This window comes from Leptonotus elevatus, chromosome 6 (genome assembly GCF_054856555.1).
Source record: "Leptonotus elevatus isolate MCC_2025b chromosome 6, RoL_Lele_1.0, whole genome shotgun sequence".
Lineage (NCBI taxonomy): Eukaryota > Metazoa > Chordata > Actinopteri > Syngnathiformes > Syngnathidae > Leptonotus > Leptonotus elevatus.
This window is the reverse complement of record NC_141244.1, coordinates 7,092,303-7,112,111: the sequence shown is the minus strand read 5'-3', so window position 1 is coordinate 7,112,111 and position 19,809 is coordinate 7,092,303. Positions and strand designations below refer to the sequence as shown.

At 39.5% G+C, this 19,809-nt stretch overlaps 2 protein-coding genes across 22 annotated transcripts in view; both read right to left on the bottom strand.

The window, feature by feature from the left end:
* The window catches only part of snap91a (synaptosome associated protein 91a), a 46,794-nt gene extending 38,515 nt beyond the window's left edge, over positions 1–8,279 (bottom strand). For 17 of the 19 annotated variants that reach the window (XM_086078094.1, XM_086078101.1, XM_086078097.1 and 14 more), the window contains exon 1: positions 7,514–8,279. In XM_086078094.1, the coding sequence (XP_085934220.1) occupies positions 7,514–7,643 (130 nt within the window). In that variant the 5' untranslated portion in view covers positions 7,644–8,279. The remainder of the gene's footprint in view (positions 1–7,513) is intronic. The other 2 variants (XM_086078095.1, XM_086078096.1) reach the window with 2 other exon arrangements.
* A 1,603-nt stretch (positions 8,280–9,882) lies between these two features.
* The window catches only part of dop1a (DOP1 leucine zipper like protein A), a 30,995-nt gene continuing 21,068 nt past the window's right edge, over positions 9,883–19,809 (bottom strand). For all 3 annotated transcript variants that reach the window (XM_086077758.1, XM_086077760.1, XM_086077759.1), the window contains 17 exons: positions 19,465–19,647; positions 17,910–18,035; positions 16,663–16,797; positions 16,506–16,561; positions 16,296–16,400; positions 16,046–16,112; positions 15,522–15,666; positions 15,207–15,286; positions 13,832–13,941; positions 13,467–13,616; positions 13,082–13,143; positions 12,479–12,631; positions 12,248–12,384; positions 12,098–12,153; positions 11,210–11,374; positions 10,801–10,930; positions 9,883–10,471 (listed from right to left, as the gene is read on the bottom strand). In XM_086077758.1, the coding sequence (XP_085933884.1) occupies positions 10,127–10,471; positions 10,801–10,930; positions 11,210–11,374; positions 12,098–12,153; positions 12,248–12,384; positions 12,479–12,631; positions 13,082–13,143; positions 13,467–13,616; positions 13,832–13,941; positions 15,207–15,286; positions 15,522–15,666; positions 16,046–16,112; positions 16,296–16,400; positions 16,506–16,561; positions 16,663–16,797; positions 17,910–18,035; positions 19,465–19,647 (2,205 nt within the window). In that variant the 3' untranslated portion in view covers positions 9,883–10,126. The remainder of the gene's footprint in view (positions 10,472–10,800; positions 10,931–11,209; positions 11,375–12,097; positions 12,154–12,247; positions 12,385–12,478; positions 12,632–13,081; positions 13,144–13,466; positions 13,617–13,831; positions 13,942–15,206; positions 15,287–15,521; positions 15,667–16,045; positions 16,113–16,295; positions 16,401–16,505; positions 16,562–16,662; positions 16,798–17,909; positions 18,036–19,464; positions 19,648–19,809) is intronic.

The window sequence follows — 19,809 nt, the reverse complement described above, 5'->3', positions numbered from 1 at the left end:
CTGGTTACCAATTCGAGACATGCAAGCATTCACACCACTGAGTGGGAATTGAACCATCATGCAAGTCAGATGAGTGAACCATCATGTCAGTGACTACTGTTAAAATAATTGCTGTAAAAAGTTTTATTAATGAAAGAAAGATGTGTTAGAACACACTTTTTTAAATTATATAACAAATACATTTAATTGATTCATTGAAAAGTAAAACTCCATAGTTGATCATGTAAATTATGTCACTCTAGTCTGAACTAGTGCACGAGCACTCAATATTGCTCACCTGTATGACATTGAGGGCAAAGCCATATCAATAATGTGGAGGAAATACCTTTTCATTCAGACAAGTAGTTTTCAGGCTATTGTGAAATGGGCTGAAGAAGACACAAGGGGAAGGGGCAAAGGAGGAAGGCGTAACAAGAGGAGATAATGCTTGTACTGTATATCAGTGAGACAGCGCTCTCAGCTCATTAATCTGGAGACACCCTGCTTGGAGAATAGTGAACACCCACACAGTATTCGACAGTACTGAGAGACAGTTGGATGCGCAGTGGCGCACACACTGACCAACCTCTCCTAACATTTCTTTGGTCACTGTAATGATGGAGGAGTGGAAAAGAAGAAATGCAAAAAAACCATAACTAAAAATAAATAGCTAGAAAACGCTGACCGAGTGTGATTTCACAAGAATTGAGCCATAAAAAAAACTGACACAAAATGACCATCATGATGAACTGTAAAAAAAATAGAGATGAATAAACCCTAACCCAAGGATGAAAGGAAAGGATGAAATCCAACAAAGATTGACGAAATACTATGCGGACTCTTTATTCGTAGAGCATAAACACTGCCGCATCCTGATTTTTTACCTTCAAATGCGATTGTTTGGGAATTTGTTTCATCTCCCTGCAGTTCTTTTTAAATGTATTTTGTGTGCCTCGACCTGACTGGAGCAAATCAGTTTCTTCTTCGGCACGCTTCTTGCATGGCATTTAAATTGAATGAGAGGAGCCTCTTTGCGGTGAATGAAGTCAACGAAGCAAAATACTTCTTTTTTTTAATCCCCCACACTGTGCCCAATAATACCAAAACTAGGTGTAGTCTAGCCTAATATTAAAGAAAACTCAATTAATTTCAATAATTTGTTCCAAAAAGTGAAAATGTTGTTATATTAGTTCACCATACACAAAGTGAAATATGTCAAGCCTTTATATGTTTCAATTTTGATGATTATGGGAGAAAGACAAACAAAATAAAAATATTGCTGTTTCACAAAACAAGAATATTGTGACCAAGGAGCTCAACATAGGCTACTTGTGTCCCAATCTTGCCAGCGAGTTAATGCAAAACAACTGTAAAAGTTGTCCACATCCTAAGGGTCTCAGTGTGGTTTAGTAGGCTTTAGAATCACGGTGAAGACTGCTGACTTGACGGTTGTGTAGAAAACCATCATTGACATTCTCCATAAAGGAAAAAGTCTCAACAAGAAATTGCAAAATAATCTGGATGCTCACAGAGCACGGACATGAACAAAGTTGTGTCCGAAAAAGGTGCACGGGTGACAGGGATGGAGAGGATGTCAACCAACAGTGATTCTGAAATCTGGTGGAGCTCCATGAGGAGTGGACTGAGGCTGTGTCTCAGTGCATCAAGAACCACCACATACATATATCTGCATGACATGGACTACTGTATTACTGCTCTTGAACCCAAAACAACGCCAGCAGTGTCTGTGCCGGGCTAGCTAAAGTAGAAAAAGTTAATGCTGAGTGTCAAGCAGGGAGGCAAATGGATCCCATTTTTATAGTCCTTACAGATGACTTGAATACACTTTTCAGAAGGCCAACATTTCTGTTTTTCAGATCCTTTTTTGTTGGTCACAAAAAACACTAGTTTTGTTTTGTTTTTTATATTTGTGTCTTTCTGCCATATTCATTGAAATAGAAACAAATATAGTCTTGAAATGTTTCACTTTGTGCATGATGAACTAATGTAACATGCATGTTTCACTTTTGAAACAAATTATTGAAATAAATGGACCTTTTCTCGATATTCAAATTTTCTGATCCGCACCTGTACCACAACTGTAAGTCACTTTGTCGTACTACAAGGGAAAAGGTCATAGGATCCTGCCAAACCAAGCTAATTCGCTATTCTCTCCTAAAGAGACATATGTAATGAATATTCCCGACAGTTTGGACAGTCACATTCCAAAACATCCCACACCAGGTTGACTCCCGCCAATGTCAAAGCCATCATGGAATCTCTTGCTTTGCGTCTTTTACTTCTCGGGAAAGGACAGACTTGTGATAAGGAGCAAGGTTTCCCCCAGTTCTTTATAGGCCTAATCTTGAAGAAGAGGCACTACTTACTTTGTTCACAAAGTCAAATTTCCTATTATTATTTATAAATAATAATATTCTATTATTCATTTATACACTCTAAAAAATGATACTCCGGCACAACTTAAAAAAGCAAGGTAACAATGTGTGTGGAATAAGTGCTTTCAAGTTAGACATTATTGAGTAAATGTCACAATAGTTATCCAGATGGATAAAATTACTTCAGCATAATCAACATAATTTTCTGAACTTATTTATTTTATTATTATATAGAAGGATAACACGAGTACTTTAGTAGGCTATATATTAATTGACATTATTTTCTTAGCTTAGCCATTATTAAGTAAATGCCACAATAATTATGTAGCAAAATAACTGAGTTACTCAAACGTATTTATTATCCATCCATCCATTTTCTATATGGCTTATGCTGACTGGAGATTATCCCAGATGACTTTTGGGCAAGAGGCCAAATGCACCCTGAACTGGTTATATTTTGGTTGCATCAGCAGCAGACTGAAAAAACAAAAAAACTAAATTGAACCCCCAAAAATGGATGACACAAAGAATTCTACCTTGAAACCTTGCTCAATAGGTTTATAACCATATTTATGATGCCCATAACCATGTTTGGCCATTTTCGTGTTTACCGCACAGACATTTGTTGGAAGCAGACACACTCGTTCTGATGACTGAGGATGTATACTTCAAGATATGTCAAAGTTTCGCTCTAAACTAAAAATTGACAAAAATAAAGCTTCATGTAAGGACTGCAAAGTAATTGATGGAGTAATAGGATAAGTCATTCTAAAAAGATTTGTTAGTGACAGGTCTCCAGCACACCAATGGAAAATAAATGAACAGAATGTGTATCTCACTCTATATTGTTTCTGTTGGTGCGTCACCTGACAGCGAGGCACAGTAACAGCAGAGGAGGTTGGAACAGAATGGTTGTCGTAGGCCTATCCCTCTGCATGCGTCAATATGAGCAGGTGTCCAATTGCTGTGCTTTTCAAGCAGTTCGTGTGCCTGTATCTAATTGTGCATTCAAGGCAACTTGACTTGTCTGTCTGCTAATGATGAAGAGTCTCATTGCAGCAAAAATACCACGTAACCACAATCATAATGAACTTTATGGAGAAGCACAGAGCTATAATCAATTACATTATATTGAACAGTGTGTGTTTTGTTGAGGTGGGAACTCAATTAGAGAGGTCAGATGTGTTTAATGCATTGAGGATTACCACAATGATGTTCTGTGGTAGCAGATTACATTGATATTAAAGAGTGTTTTAGAATCCCAAACTGCACATTGGGTAAATGTCAAGATGGTTATGATTTCGTAGGAATCAGTGACATCACAATGGCACATCTCCAAAACTAAGCCAATGCATCTTTTATCATGCCTTTAGCTCACTCACAAGTCCCTTTCATGAATCCATCCATAGCTTTTCATCATTTTATTTTTCCTTAGGTGAGCTGCAACCTATCCGAGCTATCTTTGGGTCAGAAGCAGACTGGTCGCCAGCTAGTTACACAAACCACCATTCACACTCACATTCAAACCGAAGGACAATTTCGAGTCTTGAATGAACATACATGCATGTTTTTGGAAAGTGGGAGGAAATCAGTGTACCTGGAGTAAGCACGCACAAGCACGGGAAGAACATGCAACCTCCACACAGGAAAGCCACCGCCCGGATTCAAACCCACAACCTCAGAACTGTGAGGCAGACATAATAACTACCCATACTGCCTTATGAATCCAGGATACATGTACTGCACAATGCCATGAACAAGTATTTTCACTTCTTTCTAACCTCTCTCTCTCTCTCTCTCTCTCTCTCTCTCTCTCTCTCTCTCTCTCTCTCTCTCTCTCTCTCTCTCTCTCTCTCTCTCTCTCTCTCTCTCTCTCTCTCTCTCTCTCTCTCTCTCTCTCTCTCTCTCTCTCTCTCTCTCTCTCTCTCTCTCTCTCCACTGAAATGTTAAACCTATCTGGCCCTATGTGAAATAGGCAAACAAACAAAAAAGAAACCCATCCAAAGAAAGTTAAGAGCAAATTAGAAACTATGGCCTGGTTTCACAAACAAGGTTTATCTCAAGCCAGGACTAGGCCTAAATCAGATTACTAAAGCTAGGTCTGTTTTTCTGTTTTTCATGAAAACCTGAAATGGTATTCAGGACAGCTTTGATGGAGCAAATTCTGGCCCTAAACCATGGCTGAAAGAAAAAGAGCACATTAAAAAAACAAAAAACTATACAGCATATTTAAGAAACTCTAGTGAAACAAGTTGGTTAGGGTTAGGGTTTGGGGGCTAACTCTCTTTATAACTGAAGTGCTGCAACTTGAAAGGAGCTCTGAGTTCAAGTCCTCGGTTTTTCTGCCACCATGATGGGATGATGAAGTACTCCACCCTCATAAACTATCTGTGCTCCATTTCACTAACATTGCTGAACTGAAGTCAAACCTGCCTCCTTTCAGGAGTAATTTAATCTTCAATTTAGTCCAAGAGTAGCTCTACTCCGCACTGTTGCAATTGGCTTCGCTTAAACCAGAGCAGACGATAACTATTTTAAGATACATCTGTGCAAGTGACTTAAAATAAGGCCAGTTCAAACTGCATATTAGCCTGAGACTAGTCTTAAGCCTTTTCTGTGAAACCAGGCCAAAGTGTTTTAAATCTGTATTAGTCTGGAAAAGGTTACAAATTAATTTCCAAGGCTTTGGGACTCCAGCGATCTACAGTCAGAGCCGTTATTCACAACACAACAACAAGAAAACTGGGAAACATGGTAAAAAACATTCCAAGGAGCGGTCAGACAACTAAAATTACTCAGAGTGCAATTAAAAGTCATCCAAGAGGTCACAAAAGAACTCAGAATGACATACAAATAAATGCAGGCCTTACTGGGCACTGAACCATAAGAAAAACAGACACTGGCAAAAAATGGCATCTATGGTAGAGTTCTGAGGCAAAAACCACTGCTGACAAAGGTCCAACTCAAATTTGATCTCAAAGACGTTTTTTTTGGGGGGGGGGGGGTCTGTGTGTGAGGTGCGTGGCCTGTTACATCTTACCTAATATAGCATAGCATTTGACTTAAAAAAATAATAAAACATGCGTACAGTCAAACATGGTGATGGAAGTGTGATAGTCTGGGGCTAATTTGTTGCTTGAACACCTGGACAACTCTGATTACTGGAACAATGAATTCTGCTGTCCCCCAGAAAAACCCTGCAAACGAATGTCATCAGTTCATGCTCCCCAGAGTGGCAAATCTAGGCCCAGAAAGAACAAAAACCCTGCCAAAGTTTGGCTTTAGCCACAGATGCTTCTACTGAACCGGCAGGTTACCAAGCTCATTTACAAGTGCTTCTACTCAACCGCACTCGTTAACTTGCCGGTTGAGTAGAAGCACCTGTGGCTAAAGCCAAACTGTGGCAGGGTTTCTACTTGCTGGACCTGGATTTGCCACCTCTCATGCCCTCAAGCTCAAGCGCTACTCAGCAGGAAAACTACCTGAAGCATAACAAGTCCAACCCCAGAATGGCTCAAACAAACCAAAATTGAGGGTTCTGGATTACCAAATCCAGATTTATATCCAATTGTGGTGCTATGGCAAGGTCCTACATCCCTTTTTGGGTTGTCGACCCATGATTTCACCAATAGATGGTCCCAAAGGCCGGTCAATTCCAGGCTGCAATTGGTGTGCATCAGGGACAGTCCAAATCAGATAGAAAATCAGTGTAAAGCGCACAGACTAGAGAACTAAATTGGGAAATAAGTTTATGAAATGCTATTTAGATTTTTTTTCACTCTTCACATGGAAGTGAGGCCCTGCCTCTCCTAATCACACGTCCCTGGTATCTGGGAGGATTTATGATACGTTGCGGTGTACTGTTAAATCCCGGTTTCAGTTCTCTTGTCTTTGTTTTACATTGATTGTTTGTTTTCATTCTGCAGTAAAAACTAAATTTGCCTCAGTTTTTGTTAGTTGAGTGTATAGCACGTCTTCCTAAAAACAACAACTGCAGCATGGTTTGCAACCACAAGAGAGATTGTACTTTATGCACTATCTGGGTGGAAGTCACATCAACAAATTGCTAGAGCAAAGTTTTGGCAAGTCAAATCTGCTGTGCCATCACTCAATGCCATTCATCATTCTGATTTAGTTTCTTAGTTTGACACACTGATCAAGAGAGTAATTTTTCTGTATTGGTTTGAGTTTGCTGACATTTCCCAGACTCATTGTTTCAAAATGTGTAGAAACAGTTCACTTCAGTTTCAGTGCTCTTGATAGTCTCACGAGGCTACATTTTTGTACAGATTGACGAAGTATAGTGTAACTGTATCAGTAGTAATAGTTTTAGTGTTATGTGTTTGGTGGTGTAACTGATCTACTTGAGTTGTACAGTATGTACTAATGTATCATGACATGTAATTTATCCTGGTTGGAGGAGGTAGCTACACTCTGGCAGCATGGTATGGTAGTGGTTAGCGCTTCTGCCTCACTGTCAAGAAGTTTGGTCTTTTCTCCGACTTCCTCCCACATTGCAAAAATGTTCATGGTAGGTTAATTTAATACTAAATAGCCAATATAAGTAAGATGTTTATGTGAGTGCAAATGGTTGTTTAATGTGTGTACATCATGGGTGTAGTTTTAAATATGTAACCAACCACCACATCAAAATTTTCAACAAGGGCCAACATAGCATATTGTGTCATTGAGCATGACAACAATTCAGAGAGAGGCATCTGTTCATATACAGTATGGTAGTAACGCCACTCTTAACCTTTTCAATTATGTGTGCACCTGCACCAAAGCAGCATGGGGCACCATGCCATCAGCAGCATTGACAATTTGTCGTGCACAATACGACCATAGAGCCTTGCTGTTATCAGAACCTCTGTTTGTTAGGCTACTCATTTTCCGTTTAAATGAAAGATGGCTCTAGCGTTGAATGCTGTAGAATACATCCATGTGATGACACACTAATGACTGACTGGGGGAGGCAACCACCGTCACTTTGCGGCATGGCCTACAGTAAATGCACATGATAGGTGATGCATAGATGGCTGGATAAATGATGACTTGATAGATAGATAGATAGATAGATAGATAGATAGATAGATAGATAGATAGATAGATAGATAGATAGATAGCAGCCTACTCACATTCCAGGTGTTTTTTCTTTGGGGCTGTTTGTTCATGTGTGGTGGATTTACACACAGCTCGGGACACCTCCGATCCAGTCAAGGTGTACTGGGCCGCGGCGATGCGGTCCGTCAGCGTCTGACCCGACATCTTCTCCTCTTAGTGGAGTCCACCCTCAGCGATCGAGTGGTCCAACCCCTCCACCTCCACTTCAAAATGAAGAGCAGCCTCAGTAATCCCTGCTGCAGCCCTCGATGCCAACCACAATTCTATTACATAACAATGGTGGAAGTGAGAGATCGGTCCAAGCATGCGTCTTGAAAAATAATTATCCTTTATAAAAAAAAAAATCTTCTTACAGGACGTTGTGAAAGGCCACCTCAAGAGCGTTGATATTCAAATGAAAAGATCACCTTCAGTCTTTTGCTCCAGTGTTAGTTTTCAGCCAGCGAGCCAAAATGCTCTTCTACGGATGATGCTCTTGAAGCTTCCCCCTCCTCTCACTCTTCCAGCCTCCGGCCTCCTGCTTAATCCTCGCAGCCTCTCTGACAGTCCTTGTTTAAGCAGAGGAACATCAGGTCCAGGCTGGCAGCACCCCCCATCCAGAGCAAAGCTTTTCCTAGTCCTCCTTCTGCAACTCCTCCCCTGGACTAAGCGTCTGTGCTGCGACCCCTTCCCCGCCAACAAGCCCGGCGAAGCACGCTTCTAACACCGAATATTAAGCTCTGGCGTCCTTTTCGGGCTTGTAAATTATTTATTTTTGCGTTTGTCGCCACTGCCCCGCCCTTTCGCTGCGTCACGTGACAGTGTCGTGCCAATGCCAAAACTGCCGCTGCTACTTTCTGTCATCGCGAGAACTGAGGCTGACAAGGAGGACGGAAAGGACGTGAGGCTGAAGGGTTAATGAAGCTAGTTGACGTTCAGGCTTGATGCTGGTGGTGGTCACATGAAGGTGACTGGAGACATCCCTTCCCTTGAACTCCTGCGCACCACCATGTAGCTTTTATCACTGTCCGTGGTGCTGATATTGTGCACGCAACACTGCTTGTCCACTGTGACTGGTGGTTTAGAGTCAGGCCAGAAAACTAGAATAATCCTTAATGCCATAAGTATCGAAATTGAAGCAAATAAAGACTTGCAATATTTCCCTTTGTGTGTGGTGAACTAATGTAACATACAAAAAAATTTTTTTTAAATAAAAGGGTCTTTCCCTCAACAATTCTAAATTGCACCTGTATGTGAATTTTTCTCAGGCTACTGGCGCATCTGGCTGCACACATCACTCATATCCTTCAACACTGAGTGCCATCAAACCTAAAAATATTTTTTGTTAATGGTGTTCTTGGAATATAGTTTATGTGTCTTTCATCGTTGCCAGAGCAGGTCACTCTCATGATTTGTTTGTTTATTTTCTTACACTGGATGCCTTCCCCAACACGCCATTTTTAATGTATGCTTAGGAGTGACTGGGCATTGGGAGACTGGCAGAGAATCAAACCCACAATGTAATTTATTTTTCTACTCTGTAAAGTGACCATGAGTGTGAAAGTATTTTGAATGCACTGATTCATGCTATATGGTTAGTCTACACTCAGACCTGTGGATTTACATTCAGTGTAATGGTTGAAATCTAGGAGAATTAATTTACAGTCTGTGATTCAACGGTGTCATATCATTGCATTTTAGGCTTTAACAAGGACTGTTAAATTCCACAAATCCAAGTCGACAAGTGGGTCATCTGTAAAATTAAAGTATCTGCGAAATAAATCTGTGTGTATTAATTCACAACAGTATTTTAAAAAAGCCCATCAGTTTACTAGGCTTTGTGGATTCCTAGAAAAATACAAAATCTGCCAGTTACTGTTACATGCTGAAGCATAGCTATTAATGCAGTTTTATATTGTGAAAAAAGTAGTGTCATGTTTATCGGTGTTGAACTACTCTGCATAATACTTAGAGATGTTTCTTTAGTGTGCCTATTTACTGAATACAGTCAATGAAATCAAGCTAAAACTCACTCAAGTGTTTTTGTAACGACAGACCTTTTGCTTCCACTCTTATATTTGATCAAGTTTGATTGGGTGAATGTATTTAATGATGTAATCATTCAGTATAATTCTATTTAAGGTCTTCTGTGTTGAAAGCAATCTTTGATATTACAGTATACTACTAATTTAAAATGTTGAGTCTGCAAAACCAATGTGACACTGAGGAATGACATATTCTTTGGAGGTTGAGTTTACCACTAACAAAATCGCTGTTTAGTATTAGTACACATAAGGTGTAAACCTGCTTGTTGCTGATTTTAGCAATATTCCATTGCCAGTGAAAGGTTGGAAGTTAGCCAAGCATCAGTAAACTGCAAGTCAAAGGACAGCAACATCGGATGTAAGCTGCTCCTGTTAGAAATCTTTATTAAGTCACATCGATATGGAATGGCACAGCATTTTTTTCTTGGTCCCACAGGACTAACGTGAAATATTAAAAGTCAGCCATCAAGGCTTCTCTCTGTACAAATAATTAAAATCAAATAGCTTTTGAAATGTAAAATAATTATAAATACCAAAAAATGTACAAATTGCTTCCCCTCAATTGTGTCCCCTTGTTGCCGTTATACAAGTTGAGTTTTTTCACTAGTGCTGATCAGAATGTGTAAATCCGCTGTGTTTTCCCGTCTTGATGAGTCCTTCTAGAAAGTCTTTCTCGACCATTTCCTCAATGTTTTGTCGAGCTCGACTCCAGAACACTTTCTGGCTCTCCAGTTTGTGGCCCTCCTTTTGACAAGGAAAGAAGCCAGCTGCACGGTTGTGAGCGTAAGCAGGACATGAGCGGCTGTTGGATTTGCTGTTAAACACCTGGCTGAGTAGGTTGAAGAAAGGAAGCAGCTGCTCCATGCTGCGGATTACATAGAGGGTTAGCATCAGGTGGCCTGGCTCCCAGGAAAGGTTTCGAGTGAAGCAGTCGTCTTCTGGATTTTTCTGTGGAGAATACATTGTCAACAAGAGCAGTGCAGTGCAGAACTCTGCCAACATCAAACATGTTTCTTGAGAGAGGCGGAATGTTCATGCTCATCAACAGATGATCGTTTTCTCTACCTCTGTAAACTTAAAACGATGGGATTTAAAAAAATGAAAATGTTCTCCTTGATGAGCCACATTGCTCCATGAAAATCAGCCAAATCATGCCAAAATCAGATAAATATGTGTTCTTACAGCGGTGGAATTTAGTTTCTTTGTTTCTCAGCAATTGTCCAGTTTCACATTACACACGTTCAATGCGATAGTGTAAAATTGGGAGGCTCATGTACCTTAGCTCGTTTCCTCAGCAGCTTGGCTAGTCGGACCACATACGGTTTAAACTCCCGCTGGTGAGTCCCTTGCCGTCTCACCTCCATTCCAGAATCATCTGAGGCTTCAGGGATGAATGCCCACCGATACCTGGGATCAATAAAGATAGCAACATGCTGAAACCCTCATTGTTGAAGCAGATTGGGGCCTTAAGTGACAAGTAGCACTGTTGCTTTGAAGTGGTTTTAATAAAATATGCAATTTTAAACAGGCCAAGAGCCTATTCGTAATTTCATTTTACATTTCATTCTCCATTGAATATTTTAAAGAACACCTTATCGATCCCAATAGCGAAGGCCAGATGGGATTTTTTTCCCCCCGCTCCAAATCTGTAAACCTTATTTTAGAATAGGCTCCCAAAGTACTGACATTTGGAACTGAGGCAGGCTTTCGGGCGGCAGGGCCAAGGCCAAGTCCAGAAGCTTGCAAGCTGACAGATAGAGGTTGAGCCAGCGTTGGCTGTTGTAGGACGTTGAGAAGCCATTCCCTCCGGAATAGGTGGTTTCCAAGCCGGCCACAGATGGCCCAGATGTCCTAGGGAGGGCCAGACAGGATTAGTCATCAGGGTTAACAGAAATATGTCATTACAGTGAAACCTCAGCTCACGAACAAATCCATTTCCAACCAATAATCTTTGGAGACTTTGCGCTTCGGTTCACGAACTAAGTTTCATGTCCAGAAATGGCAAAATGGCGACAGCAACTTGGTTCTAGGGCTCGAACAGATTAATTCCATTTCCATGCATTTTAGTCAGAAAAATTGCTCTGGTCCAAGAACCAAGCCTTCAGGAACTGATGTTAAGTCTCTTAACTACCTTACAGTAATAAGTAGCCAAAGTGATTGATTGATTGCTAATTCGGCTAATTGAAGCCCCGCTGAGAGTCACAGGCTAAAGACTCAAGGTCAGACCGAACTGACCTGCCTGCTACCAAAACATTTGTTATATGGACATGTCTTCTCGATGAAAACTACAGCTTGGACGCTGGTTTTCCTTATCTACATCTTTCTCCCTGTTCTACATTGAGCCGATCAAGGCTGTCTCCACGGCAACAAAACTATATGCCTGGCGCATCGGCGGGAGACACTGACACACTATCCTGTTATCACCACCTTCGTTGGATCCCAAATTTCTTCCCTGTCGCCTGTGATGCGGCATGCTTGCCGTCTTAGCTGCTGATTCAACCGGGTTAAGTCAATTTTGTTGCTCTGTCTTGTGTATGTGCAATGACAATCAAGATCCATTCAAAAAAAATGTACCTTGATATGTCTTCATCTGCTGTCAGCTCTTGCTCCATCAACAGAAACACTTGAACCTACAAAGAAACAGATGAAGAGGTTGCGAAATGGACAATAGACAAAACCAATATACAGCAATGTGAGAGAAAAATACAGGCATTGAGAGCTCACCAGTTCAGTGATCATGGTTGGCCATAATGAGGTGAGGTGTTGAGGCGACATGCGCAGCAACAGCACCCTGAAGAAGAGGAACACCTGAGCATGCAGGATGGGCACCTGAGGAAGACGCAGGCTCTCCACCAGGCGCTCTGAGATAACACAGAGTGAAATATGCATATTAAAATATTACAAAAGTGAAAAGTTGACGCAATCAATAGTTGCCTTACTGAAGCTCTTGATTACCTTGTATGTCAGGGAGGTATTTTTGGTACTGGTCCACTTCACTACTGTAGATGGTGAAGGCCAGGCGCTTGAGCAACATGGCCCTCTGTTCCAGCTCAGCATCTCTGTTGGTGAACAGACTCAGGGAGCTGCTCTGGGCTACAGCTACACGGGCTGAGGGAGGGCACAGAGACAGAAACATCTGTTAGAGTTTAAAATCATAACCTCAATTCTTCAAGAAAGGTTTACTACTTTACTTTAATTTTCATTTACTAACCAACACACACACAAAAAGTTTGGCAATAGCCTGTTCCTGTCATTTTCCTTAGATTTTGTCAGGAAGAATAAAGAATGATCTTTTTTTTTTGTGGTATTGATAAATCTAACAAAGAAAACAGTAGATAAAATAGATCCAGCCTGTAAAGATTGAAGAGATTTGCGGAGCAAAACGAAAAGTTTTATAATGGCACAGGTTATATAATGTGATTTCAACTAAGGGAAAACAATCAAGACCTTGTGAACGCCAATTAGGTAAAATAGTCTCAATAAATGATCACTAACAGGTGCATTTACTATAACAGACAATCTGTAATGATAATGACTATTTAAAAAAATAAAGCATACTCATAAGATCTCTGAATGTGGTCTTGTCATGAGTCATCAAATGGTCAATGATTGCCCTCCAGCTGGAAAAATATATATATACATATTAGACAGTCACAAACAATGCAAAAATGCGTCTCCTGTCCATCATATTTTACTTAATTCAAGTCTCTGTTCTACCTCTAATACCATGTAAACAATATTCTCTCCGGTAATAAATAAGAAATATTAAATAAATACATGTGAATTATTACAGTAAATAAAGAACTGTTAATTTCACTTTAAACTCCTTTGGTTTTTTATATTTTTATTTGTTTGTGATGCACACTACTTTCAATCTGAAGCAGAAATATGGACCTAGAAGAAAACACTTGGTCCTGGTTCAAAATGACTGACTCTTACTTACTGGCTGACACAAGATGAGTCCATCTGGAAGAAGGTGTGGTCCATAAAGAGGTCAAAGGCTTCCTTCTTCCAGGCACGACGTGTGTACTGATACCCACTTAGACTGCTCAGCAGTTGGATGCAGGCCCGGTAGCTGGGAGCATTGTGAGCGCTACAAGACGGATCAAGATAATGCACTATCATCAGCTTTGGTAGTTGGAATTTGAATAGACTAAATGTTTTTTCTTGTACTGTACTTTGTTTCATTCTGTATATTTGTTATGTATAACAGCATCATATATTAGCAATATAAAGTTATGTTGAAGGCAAAAACACCTAACATAGATGTATTAATCATTGTGCACACACAAACAGACATGTACTTACCTGTGGTTACGTAAGTAGGGAACTACATAGTGCATTATATTGACCAACAGGGGTATAACCCGCTCCTTCTCATCACTGTAGAACACCATGTCCAACAAGTGAGCCAGCACCTGCCGATCAATTCAACAAAGTATTTCACTGCGTATGCACTCAGAGACAATATCTCTAAATATGATTTGATATTACACATTCAGCTGATTTAAATAAGTGCCTAGACTGCCAACTGTGTTACAAATTGCACTGCAGCATTATGGTGACACAGTGAAGTGCAGAGAATAAATTGACTTATGTATAAACAGAAGTGGAAAACAGTGGGACAAGAAAGATGAAACTGATGCATTGGCTCTCCTGTATATCTGGAAAGATGAAGTTAGTGTTTTGTCAGGCTTGCTTCAGAGCACCAAAGACGTTAGATTTACAGACCTCTTAACAATTATTGATGTGTCCCACCACTCCAGTGTCAGCAGGGAAAGACTCGGGCTTCCTTACTTAGAATAAATGGTACTAAATGAAAATGGGGTGGAGGCCGTTTATCAGATCTGAGCACATACATCAATTGTTTAGGCCAGGTAAATTGAACTCTTGTTTGTGTAAGTGCAAACACGGTAATAGAACATTGGTGCCTAGCAAACAAGGTGGTCTTTTTATGTTAGGATATTGATGGACTTATTATGGTTGTAAATAATCTTTGCTGAGCAGTATACACACATGACTAAAAAGGCTCCTGTAGACAGGTATGACAGCATTTTGTAGGATGCAGCCAAACACACCAACTCCAACATTATTGCATAGTAGAAAGAAAAAAGACTAATAAAAATATTTGAACATTGTATAAATGAGAATTGGAGGCTGTTGTTTGGTGCTCATTTTATAACCAAACCACCAACCTCATGGATTAATTTAAAGATTTACAGCACATCTGGGCAAAGTAGGGCCCAACCTACCCGTTCCATCCACAGTTATTGAGTGGCCCTTGCAGCCTTTATGAAGTAAAAATAAAACAAAAGTATGTGCTACTTTTATTTTGATGTCCATGCCTCACAATTTTAGCAAGGGAGGGGGCACTGGCCTAAAAATCAAATTAATGATGTCATAATGTATCACTTTCAGCCGTGACAGAGTGGTTAAGATCATCATCCCCAGCAACCATGGGAAACTCGGTTCAAGACCTGGATTTCCCAGATCAAAGTGCAGGATTACAGGATAGTATAGAAAAAAAAAAGCCTCACACCACTGCAGAGAAACCTGACTAAATATTGATAGTAAACAGTTTGAAACAATATGAATGATTAAAATAACTAGATAGTGTTTAACAGTGTGAACTGACAGCCTGAGAAAGGAGTATGGAGCAGAAGCACACATACAAATGTTTTACCTCAGCCAGCAGCGTGAGGGCATGAACGCTGTAGACAGATGGAGTGAAGCTGGAGGCCTCCATAACTGTGAGCATTAAATCTACAAAACACACAAATAAAATATTAGCAGGGGCTAACGAGCACATACTCGGGATAATTTTTTTTTATTAATTCAAAGCTTCACATGAGCAAGTCATTTTTAATGTTATTTAGTCCTTTACAACTAGTCTTTTTTCAGACTATTTTAAACTTGCTTTAGCTGGACTGCACCCTGCAGAACACTCGAAAATGGTGTAAGAAGTATCCAGTGTGCTTCATAAGTATAGGAAGCAAACCTTCAACGTCTGCTTCAAGGTTTGTTCCGTCCACGACTATCTGAGGAGAGGCCTTCACTTCCAGGTTTCTCCTCAGCCATGTAGTTTGCTCCAGAGACGAACCTGCAATTGTCCCGATGGCTTCTACCACTTTATGTGTCACATCCTGAACACCATCAAGTCATAAACAAACAATATCAGCTCATGAAAATGATGGAATGTTGTGGATAATAAATCAAAATAATAATCAGCAGTCGGGTAGAAACCTCCTATGTCCAAATTTGGTCAATTAAAAAAAAAAATTCACTAATCAATACTACTGGTCACTCCCCACGTGGGTCTGTTATGCCTAAAAAATATTGACTAATGTAAAGTGTTGAAAATGGCTTGAAGATTCAGTGCTAACGGCTCGACAAGCACACTGTTAATTGTAATGATTTTCTGAAAAGTGAATTTTTATATACAAGGATTCTGTCCGACAGCAATAACATGTTTGAATCAAATAAAGAGACATAATGCAAAATGTAGGCAACCGAAGTTACAACCTGGAGCTCTCGCTGGTCCTTCTTACTTTCCAGATTAGGGTTCTTCAAAATGAATTCATTCAGAACACTAAAGAATAGAAATGAAAATAGGGACTATGTAAAATATAACATAGTGAACCAAGATTAAATCTCAACAATTAAATTTATTTAGACAAACACTTACATATACGCTGTAATGAGTCTTATAAAATGAAGTGATGTACAATATGCAATAAACAATAAAAATAGGAGTGAAGAAGAAGACACCAACCCAAGTATTAAAAACTGTCCTGGGGCAGGCAGGCTTAACTGCACTGAATCCTTCAGCAGAGCCAGCAGAGAAGGCCAGCTATCAACTAAAGTAGATACAGGAATCCTGTGACAAAAAGAACACATGCTGTTTGCGTGTGCAAGCAGTAGATTTACAACTGATGTACAGTATTGTGTAAATACACCGTGTACTGATATATAATAAACTCACCTCTGGACATATGCATAGAAGAACTGCAGCATGCAGACCTCCAAAGAAAGGTGTTTCTAAAAAGGTCCCAAGCAATGTCATGAATGGCCATGTATAAAGTGCAACAGATTTTTGTGTTAATCCAGGTAGTAATAGCAACAAAGTCTACAACACAAACCCTGTCCTTTGCGATGGCCGGTGGCTGCTTCAGAACCTCTTTCACAGTGTGCATGACCGTTTCAGTGCGCATGGCACTCACCGAGCGAACCAGCTCAACCAGCAGTAACTGTTCATCACTGGCTACAGGAATCACCTGAAAGTCCAAAGCAAAACTCTCAACTCATATAACTGTGACAAATAAAGTACAGAGATATCCATCCATCCAACAATTATCTGAACTGCCTATTCCTTACAAGGGTCGCGGGGTGCTGGAGCCTATCCCAGCTGGCTTCGGGCATTAGGCTGGGTACACCCTGAACTGGTGGCCAGCCAATCACAGAAATACAGAGATATTTTAAGCATTTTATAGTTATCTTTGAAGAGTGTAAATGAATACTTTGCAGCAAATATTATTTTCCCTTAAAGCTTAACATATGTATTAGACCACCACCAAATGTAAGGGTTTTGTTATAGCCATATTCGCAACTTTCTTTCACTTTCAATTGGTGGCTGATATAAGCTGACAACAGATCACTAACACGTATTGTTAATAATAATAGTGAATATAATGCACTTTATATTTCAGCAATCAAAAGTGCTAAGAGTAAAATATATTTTTTGTTTTTTAAAAAAGAAGGGACTAGCAAAAGGCTTTTGTAAAATTACGTTAAAGGTCTCGTGTAAATGCATAAAAAGTCTGTGGGGCGCTCAGGCGGTCTATGAGGGCATACCACAGCCTGGGAACCACAGAGGAGAAGGCCCAATCGCCCTGCTGCAGAGGTTGTTTTACAATAACTCTCTTCTGACTCTGACTCTTGTGCGATTAAGGGCTATATAAATAAACTTGACTTGAATAACACTGAACAAATACCAGTAATACAGTACATCTTGTTTTTGTTTTCAATGTAAAAAAAAATCTGATCTTATTTTCAGACTTCTTTGCTAAGCTTAGTGAGCCGGCTCAAATGCTGGTGAATTCAGTACAGTAATGCTCTGTGTACGACGTGGTCTAATAAATGCACTGTACATAACTCGTATTATTGGTAGTAAACTCTGGACTATTTTGTTGAAAGTTGACGGTATTCATTTTTTTCTGAATAGTTCTAAAGGCCAATAGCTCTCAATTGCATTGAGACGTTGAATTAGCATGCTAAAAACGCGACTAAACTATGCATCTTAGCATCTAAGTAAAGAAAAATGTATAATTTAAAAAAACGTAGTGCGGGTGAAAATACATTCATGTCACTTAAATTTTACATCACCCACTTTATTTCTGACTGGAGTCTTGACCTGTTTCCTTTCATTCCAAACATAGGCAATGGCTGCCATGAAGTGAGCACCATGGTTCATGGAGATTGGGCCAAGCAACTCAAGGATTTGCTGACGAATTTTCTGTAGATGAGAAACAAGTGGGGAATTTATGTTGTTATGTCCTATCTGTGAACTTTAAAAACGATCACATCAGCATTATAAGCATCAGTATACAGAATAGCATGATAGTGGCCTTACATAAACAAAAGATGTTGTCAATTTCGTAGTAACTGCATAGTATGTCTATGTCTTTGATGAGCTTTCCTAGAGGAGCAAGCGATGTGTAATAAAGTCCTATGGAGAGCAAAAAAAACTAAAAAATAATAATAATAACAATAAATGATCATTAATAATGTTGTTGTTTTTTTTAATTTATATTTAATTCTTAGAGGCTATATTAAACACCTTAGCCCAGCCATGTCCTGACACTACTCCATCTAGACCAGTGGTTGTCAACCTTTTCCGTTATGTACCCCCTGTGAAATATTTTTACAACCCCGTAACCAGAGCAAAGTTTTGTTGGTTGAAAAACAAAAGACTTAAACTAGAATCTTTGGTTATCATTGTCTGATTTAACTTTGGAACTTCATTTGTATAGTGGTCTCACTTGAACTTTTTGGAAATAAAAATAATCAAATTATTAAATTAATCAATAATAAGTAACTTAAATTTTGAAAATACTATCACCAATAACTATCCTCCTTTGGGGTAATATTAAGGATTTGTTCTCCAAAATAAATCACAATTTTAAATAAAGTTTTGAAATGATTGACAGGTGATGTTAGGTGGCATATGACGGGGTGGGTCAAACCATTCCACATTGAATAGCATTTCATGAACTTAGATTGTACTGAAGTATTTACATAATTTAATTATTTCTAAAGCATTTTTGCATTGGTGCTACTTTTTAAGTTTAGTTTTAAATCCCACGTACCCCCTTGGAGTGCCTTTACGTACACCCCAGGGGTACAAGTAAGCCCATTTGAGAACCACAAATCTAGACAATGTGATGATGAAAAAAAAGTGGAATACCATAATTTCCTCCCGGCGCTCTCTTCAAAACAGAAGAGCGTGCAGGTAAAGGAGATTGACCAAAACAGTGGGAAAAAAAAATTATATATAAAGTGAGACTTGGTTATAGGAGCATTAAAAACATGCACACAAAGTTCCTTTAATGCCATCATTAATGCCATTAATGGTTTTAAGTGTTTACTGTTGAGACCTTTTAATATTATGCACAGCTACCAGCTACCTTAAATTATTGTGGATATTATACTGTTACAGTAGGTCAGACCACCCACAAGTTTATACACACATTCAACATAACACTACCTATGACCGCTGTAATGCACGACTGATAGGTAAATTCTTTATAAATGTATTGACAAATTAGACTTTGAATACACCTGAGTTGTCAGACACCTCCAATCTTATAATATTGAAATATTGTAAACATGATTCTTAATTGGCTGTAATAAGGTCACAAATACAGTATTGTACTTTCATGTACCTTAGTGGAGCCCAAATTGATGTTGGAAGTGGAAGCAGCAGAAGCAGCAGCTGGCTTCTCAGAGCTGTCAGCATGATGGAGGACACTCCACAGCAATGTGACAGAGGACATGATAGTGTGGAGGATGGACAGGATGCCTGAACGAGCCTCAGCCAGGTGCTTCTGGTCAACACTCACATGCAACTGACAAAGGATATACAAGACTCACCACTGCTGTAAACACTTAATAATAATGCTAAGTGTCACAGATATATTGATGTTCATCATACAGAGTAGTTAGGAAGACAACAATACTGTATTCAGCAACATTAATTTTGCGAGACGGTTGTTGTGTTTACAGTACTT